The 7,714-nt window shown below is 38.4% G+C and overlaps 1 protein-coding gene across 2 annotated transcripts; it reads right to left on the bottom strand.

Annotated features, from left to right (window-relative positions):
• Nucleotides 1-39: 39 nt before the first annotated feature.
• Nucleotides 40-6,674, bottom strand: LOC140303340 (solute carrier family 2, facilitated glucose transporter member 11-like). 2 transcript variants are annotated; one of them, XM_072382067.1, is made up of 13 exons: nt 6,575-6,674; nt 5,746-6,047; nt 3,685-3,783; nt 3,298-3,458; nt 2,612-2,736; nt 2,405-2,534; nt 1,964-2,112; nt 1,296-1,483; nt 1,081-1,191; nt 807-908; nt 659-734; nt 420-547; nt 40-328 (listed from the first exon to the last, which is right to left on the bottom strand). In XM_072382067.1, the coding sequence occupies exons 2-13, from the start codon at nt 5,764-5,766 to the stop codon at nt 146-148; spliced, it is 1,473 nt and encodes a 490-aa protein (XP_072238168.1). In that variant the 5' UTR covers nt 5,767-6,047; nt 6,575-6,674; the 3' UTR covers nt 40-145. The 2 variants fall into 2 exon arrangements, with proteins under 2 accessions (XP_072238168.1, XP_072238169.1); XM_072382068.1 differs by having other exon boundaries at nt 5,746-6,674.
• Between the last annotated feature and the right edge of the window lie 1,040 nt (nt 6,675-7,714).

The raw sequence follows: 7,714 nt of genomic DNA, 5'->3' as shown, positions 1-7,714 counted from the left end.
TGTCCACAAGTTAAATTGATGAATACATTTATTCCCTCCCCGGCAGAATGCTCAAACATCAAAACATGCTCAAACAAGATCAAAAATCTGCAAAGGAAAAACAAATAAATAAACAAAGAAAAAAAAAACAACAGACCAACGAAAGTTAAAATTTAGTTTCAATAGTTTCAGTGTCATCTACTTTGTTCTTGTAGTTCAGTTTGTTAAATTCCTCCATGATTTCTACCATAGTCTTTCCTTTGGTCTCTGGGACAAAATACATCATAAACGCAGCACTGAAGAAGGAGTAAGCCACAAAGATCAGGAAGCAGAACTGCCCGAGCCCATCCTGTGTGGATAGACGAACAAAAACACGTAGCGTTGGATAAACCAATGCAGATATAAAGTGGAAACGTACTGTAGAACTGTGGATGTCTCACCACTACGTAGCCGAACAACATCCCAATCAGGAACATGCCGAGCCAGTTGATGGTCCCGCTGATCACATAGGCAGAAGGACGCCAGGCTTGTAGGAAGAGGTCAGCAGGCAGGGCCATAGACACGCCAGCTAGAAGATTTAAACATGATAAAGTCGCTGAGATGACGCGTTTGATCAAATCCCAAGTACGGGTGCTCAGACTTCTAATATGAGGCGTGGGGAACGAATAAAGTGACTCACAAGGCCCAAGTCCATAAATGCAAATGACACAAAAGATCAGGGCGATGTTCACATAGGGGATCTGTGGACTCATATCCTGTGGAGAGAGACAATTGTTGGACTTTATCTGCCACGATAAAGCAGGAAGAAGGTGTCTGGCTGCGTTTACCTTGACAGACAGCATGACAGTAAGTGCACACATGGTGACACCCATCATTAGGTAGCCAATGCCCATCAGCTTCTTTCTGCCTGCGCGATCTATCAAGAAGGACTGAGACACAACAGAGATACAGATGATGGAAGTCGGTTAGACTAAGCATATTCAGTCTGGTAGTCATTTCCGGTGTACTTTTAGGGCAGAACAAGCAATCCACATCTCAGTCTCGTCCAAGAACTCTGACCTCTTAGGAGTCAAACTCATGTCGTTTCTCACCGATACGTACACACAGTGTTATGGTGATGAGCTCTGTTGCTCCAATACCAATAGCCAAGTAGTGCATCTGGTCCTCTGGTATTCCCGACTTACGGAAGATGTCAAAAGCGTAGAAGTACAGCTGAAGGAGACAATGACAGATGAAACACCACTGGAATAGGACAAATGGAACAAAAGCAAGTCAGCTTTTTCAGTTGCTGTGCTAGAAAGCTGAAACAAACGTACAGCATTAATGCCACAAAACTGAACTCCGGCACAGGGGATGGCAAGAGTCAGCAGCTGCCACCTGACACAGCGAGAGCAGAGCACGTCCTTCACCGTCTTAGCCGTCTCCCCCTGCATGCCCTCCCTTTCTATCTGCATGTCGTCCAGCTCCTGCTTTAAGTTGTCCTCCTGCCACAGCCACTGCAGGGCTGTCACACACATTTAAAAAGTTAATTACATTAAAAAAAAACATCTAACAACCACAAAAAACATGGTACAATTACTGTGGACCATCCGTTCACAGCATGGAGACACGCTTTAAGAACAAAGTTTGCCCTGAGACAGTTTATTTTACATTTTTCATCGTTTTCTTTCTGTATCCTCACTACAAATTCAGAAAGTGATATTTTGAGCGAAAGTTTGGAGAGAAAAGGGTGCCGATCATCTGCTCAACTTGATCACGTGGGCTGGATACATTTTCTTTTTTTTTAAAAGCATAAAAGTCAGACACTCAAAAAGAAAGCTGTAACATATTACAGAAATGTGTCGTCTTTGACTTTTTTCTGTTTGAGAAGCAGGTCATCTGTACAGACCTCTCGGTGCCTGACGTTAAAACTTCTGAATGTGCCATCGGATCTGATATCGTCCCTTTGTAAGATTCAAATCCCGAGTCTGCGGCGTCAACCCACCTTTTTTGCTGCCTTCAGTGTCACCTTTATCGATGTAAAGGTACCGAGGCGACTCAGGGAAGAGAAACAGCATGATAAACTGCAGGATGGCTGGAATACCGCTGACAGCTAAGAGGTATGGCCACATTTCTTCTGTTCCCATTAGCTCCCTGAACACAGCACGAAATAAAGACTAATTAGAGGGGAAACCCAATGGGTTTGAGAGAAAAGAAATTAAACAGCTAAGCAAGGAAAAATACCAGAGACATTATTACAATTGGCTTTGGGATCACCATATAGAGGAAGAGAAGCTCTACAAAACAATGTGTTATACTTTAAACTGGAACTAAATATGGTTTTGATGACAGCGTGAAACAGCTGTGCAAGTGCAACCTGGCCTCTTTGTCTGAACACGTGTTTTACTTTTACGTGTGTATACATGTGCCAGTTGTGAGTCCTTACTTGATGCCAATTATCTGACCCGTCACTTTTCCAAATCCAATGAAGATTGAGCTCGTGAGGGTCAAGAAACCTCTGAGCTCCTTTGGTGAACTCTCCCCAAGATACATGAGGTGAACACTGAGGCCGAGACCTGTGGAGAGAAACAAAGTGAGGAGGGGAAGGGAAAATAATGACCAAAGCAAAAGCTACAGACTCTCCGGGACATACCAACATTATATCCATAGAGAAATCTTCCCAGCAAGATCATCTCAAAAGAGTTTGCCATTCGGCTGAAAACCATGAGCAGTGCAGCAACGATTGCCACCACGTTGTTAATCAGGAGAGCCTTTTTTCTGCAAAATCAGGGGAAATATCTTTTTAGATGAGTTCCAAGGAGTCTTGTGTTCAGTTCTTCACATCATTCATTGCCATGAATGTTTGCAATTCAGCTTTGATGTCGATATTCAATGCATGGATTTGATGTTTTACCCACAGATAGATGACAAAATCTGCTGGTTGCCTTAGCTCGGTATAAAAGCAAGAAACAGTCAGCGAGCCTAGCTATGTTTATTGCAGTAAATATTGAAAAGCTTTAGAGAAGAACCTCAACTCGCTTGATCTAAGTTTATTCATATATTGAGAATATGATTGATTTTTTGGTTTTAACTGCATTTTCAAACAATCACTCAGCATCACCATTTGTTGGTCTAAACTAATGTTTCCTTCAGCAGAGTTTTGTCCACATAAGTCTTCATTGCAATGCTTTGATGAACGTCTGATGATGATGATGATGATGAAGATGATGAACTAGAGTGGTGTGATGGATTTTCTCCTTCATTTGAAACTATTAATTAAAAATTAAATGGGCGCTAAAAGAGCAACAAAATGCTTGTTGATATGTGTTAGTCTCTCACCGGCCATAAGTGACAGGAAGGATGCCGCTGTGAATCGCTCCAGCCCAGGCTCCCAGGCTCAACACAGCCACGATGAAGGACCAAATGAGCTGGTTGGTGGATTCACCCACTGGAGAGCCATACCTCAGTATCCATGTGTGGTTCACAAAACTTTGAACATGCTGCAGAAAAGTCAGAGAGATCAACGGGTGTCTGAAGCAGCCAAACCTGATACTTAAGCTGGTTAAAGTTTTCTGATGTTCAGGACCACGGCCAGTGTCATTTTGAGGCATTTTGATGCTCTTCTTTGTTTGTGTCTGATAGCAGATGGTGTAGTTTGTAAAAACACTTTATGGCAAATGAATGATGAATGCCATGCACTCTTTGCATCGCTCTAACAGAGCCCACCTCTGCTGGAGAAGCGATGAGAGAAACTTGGATCCCATACTGAAACGATCCTCCGATTCCCAGCACCAGCGACAGCAGGTAAAGCCTCCAGTACTGCAGCTGACATGACACAGACGAAGGGATTGATTTAAAATGATATACTGACTGTGGGGACTTTCTGAATGTGTCACCAAAACAAAAGCCTCAAACATGTGTGTAATGCTTTAAAATGGCTTCCACCATCAGTACCTCCCTGACAGATTCACCTCACTGCACCTTCTTATGTTTATTACGGTTTTACCACTGTAACAGCTTCCTATGGCAGCTTTTTAAATTTGCTTTGATGTACAGATATTTTACCAATGAAAAAAAAAAACATTTCAGATACTGAAATTCCCTTTGAAAGTGATCAAATTCGATGTGAAATATTTGTCACAAAAAAAGCACAAAAGTTACACAAGTGTTTTGTATTACTGTGTAACTTTCATATTCAGTATATATTCAGTATTTTATTCTAAGTATCTTATTCTAAGTATTTTGTATCCGGACTTCTGCCTGTAAGATAATATTTTAGATTGCAGTATTGACCGTTTGTCTTCGTGTAAGTAAAGGATTCGAGCTACAGACAGTTTTTGTTTTATGGTCCCGGGTTTTTCGAAGTCTGCCTCTGAGCAAATGCAGTTGAGCTTTTGGTAACATTATGTGAAGTCAAGTTTTGATGTTTGGATCATTAAAGATTAAAAGTCACTTCAACAGTTTGGACCGGAAGCATCTCATTTTTGTGAACTTGTTTCAGTCTAATATTAAACCAGCTAAGTTAAGTTATTCTTTCCACTCAGAGACTCAGACTTGACACTGACAAAAAACAAAAGAAAAAGAAAAACTGACATTTCTACATTTGTTGATGTATCATTATTATGTATTAATTATTATTGTGATTTCCTTGTTTAATCATTGCTTTTGCTACATATTACATATACATTCATTATATTCTATTTCATTCCATTATGGTAGGTATGTTTCAATTGATAATTTCTGATTATTAGTATCATTTTGTGTTACACCATACAAGATTTTGTGATACTTACAGCTTTTTTAAGAAATATGCTTATTGCAGAGTTACGATCAGTTGAGTAATGACAGTTTAACTATTCTGGGAAAGAGGTTCTGTTCCCAGCATCATGATAAACACTCCTGATTAGAAGGTTTAGCTAACGTTAGCATTAGAATAATTTTGTGTTATTTCTTCTTTTCTTTTTTTTTTAATCACTAATAAGTGATTTCAGGGGGAATTATGTGAGAGAGCAGAGCCTTGACACTGCTCGAACCAGATGTTATTTAAGGTCAGAATGAACACTGTCTAGATAATGACGAAGATGTAGTAGCATTCTCAGACAGCAGGCGCTGAATAGAGACTGGGTTTGGGCCACATACACACTGAATGCTATAGAAAGGTATAAGAGGATGTCACAAACTGAGGTCGATGGGAATTTCTGTGACGTTCTGTTCAATAAATTCCCCATAAGAGGCTGAGTCCGACTACTCATTTCACAACAATAGCTACTCTGACTGCAGAACATTCTGTTACCTTGAGATTGTATCAAACATACTTTTAAAAAAAAGTTTCAAGTAGTTTCAAGTAGTGACAACTCCGGAGACGAGAAAAATTTTGTTACATTTATCATTTGCAACCACTAATAGCACAAAAGGTCAAACATCACAAATCACTACAATTTTAAAATAACCTAAAACATGTCAGATATACCTAAAGGATTTTTCTCATATGTCTGCTTTTTAAACGCTGTAATCACACATGGATACCTGAAGGTTTTAAGCCTACATCTAACGCTGTCATAATATTATCACAATATAATAAAGTACTCTCTCAGAGACAGAATAGTTCATGCAAAAACTTCAAACCCACACAAAGTTTTGAGATGCAACAAAGTCTAAGTCAAATGTATTTGTATAGCACATTTCATGTACAAAACAATTCAAAGTGCTTTACATAAAATAAAAGCATTGCAGCGGGGAACAAAAAAAGCTTTAACAATGATAAATAGCACAACAATGTCCACTTACCTTCTTGGATGCAAGCTCCATATTTTGTGCTGGCTGCGTGGATGCTGGCTGCAGAAGGAGTGGATGTGCAGCATTTGTAAAGGATGTCACGTGAAGTTACACTTCAATAGTCTCTGGTTGTCCATTCACGCTATTACAGCACGATCGTGATGTTTTGACGTGAGCGATAGGGATGAACAAACACTGCTCTAGATTAAACCTGGACTGTCTGGCTGATTCCTGTGGTTGTTACAAGCGCAGCATGTCCTGCCAGTATATTCTGCCAACTGGTTAGATATTACCTTCATCAGGGAGGGAGAAGGCTTAAAAGAACAAGTGTACAAATGAACATTACAAATCACAGAGTAACAGGAGAAAATAAGTACATGCAAGTCTGACGTGAGCACAAGAGGATAATCAGTTATCTGCATCATGTTTAAGGTCGAAAAGAGCTTGTACATTATATATAATCAGTAATGCAGTGTTGATGGCATCCGTCACTCCGTGAAGGGTTTGCTTCGCAAATCTACATATCTGCATCACGCTCAGAAATGTTGGCCAGCAGTGGTCGTGCGTTGTTGATCTAACACAGGCAGCATCCTCCCCGTCATATGACAACACCACATTCGCTTGTTTTAATATTTTAGGCTAAATTGCTTAAATGAAGGGACAGATGTAAGCATTTTAACGGCTGACCCATCATACCAAACAGAAACACAAGATTCAGCCTTAAATCCGCGTCTTTGTCTACCACCGCATTCCAATTTTTTTCCACACCAGGATTTATGATTCCTCTAATCTGTTTCTATGTTCCGATTTGTAAAAGGACAATTCATCTTTAAATAATTACCGTTGCAGAGTGATGTGCAGGATCATCTTTTTCACAGGTGTTTTTTTCCCTGTAAACGGAGTGCCGCTACTGCCGCAACTCAAGTCACAAATATCTTAAATTGTAATCCTTCCATTTTACGGAAGCCGAGAGAGGCCTGTGTGTTGTTTTTCTCTCCAGATTCTGACTTAATTATTCTGTTATCTGGAGATATTGATCTCATTTTAAAAAGAAATTGGTCTTTTGCTCTCTCGAGATCATATATTATCATGAGGAAATATGATTTGGCTACTCAAGATCGTGAGGCGAGTATGGTGAGCTTGAAAATGAGAGTCTAAAAAGCCTGAACTAATCTTCAAGTCTGCTAATCAATGTTGTTCAAATTAAACGAAAATAGCTTAAAAATCTATTTATTTGTCTTTCAAACTAGTGTTAAAGCTACACAATGTTTCATTATCTAATTGCTGCACTTTGTCTGCTTTTTGAACTTGGAACATTTTTTTGTCAATGAAATAATTTTTATCAACTTTTTTTTCTTTGAAAAAAGAGAAAAACAAATCGCTTTAAATTTGATCGCTTTAAGCAACAAATTTATCAGTATCAATATCAAATAGATATCATGAATGAATTTATAAGTCAGTGATTATCTTGATATTTGAATAAGTGTGAATATATATGGATATATATATATATATATATGTATATGTAAATTAGTCTATCAAAGCTCAATGAAAAATAAAGTATTTATTTAAAAAAGGAATATCTTTTTTAGTGACTTCATTTGAATGTAACTACTGAAAAACGTGACATTATGAAATAAAAGTTTCCTGAAACTGAACTGGCCAAAGTAAAATGATTTTCTGAAATATGTATATGTATATGTATATGTATATGTATATGTATATGTATATGTATATGTATATGTATATGTATGTAAAAATACAACTCCATGCTGGGATGCTATGTAAAATGGAAATAAAAACAGAATGCAGTGATTTGCATGTTTCATAAACCAATATTTTTCATTCTCAATAGAACATAGAAAACATTTACAATGAGACTTTTTTTTTCTATTTCAGAAAAAAATCATCAGCTGCAGGAACATGTTGCAGCTAATTAGGTTGATTGGCAACAGATAAGAAACATGATTGGGTGTAAAAA

The sequence above is a fragment of the Leuresthes tenuis genome, unplaced genomic scaffold (genome assembly GCF_036924035.1).
Source record: "Leuresthes tenuis unplaced genomic scaffold, fLeuTen1.0.hap1 SCAF_3, whole genome shotgun sequence".
NCBI classification, from domain to species: Eukaryota; Metazoa; Chordata; class Actinopteri; order Atheriniformes; family Atherinopsidae; genus Leuresthes; species Leuresthes tenuis.
This window is presented reverse-complemented; position numbering and strand designations above follow the sequence as displayed.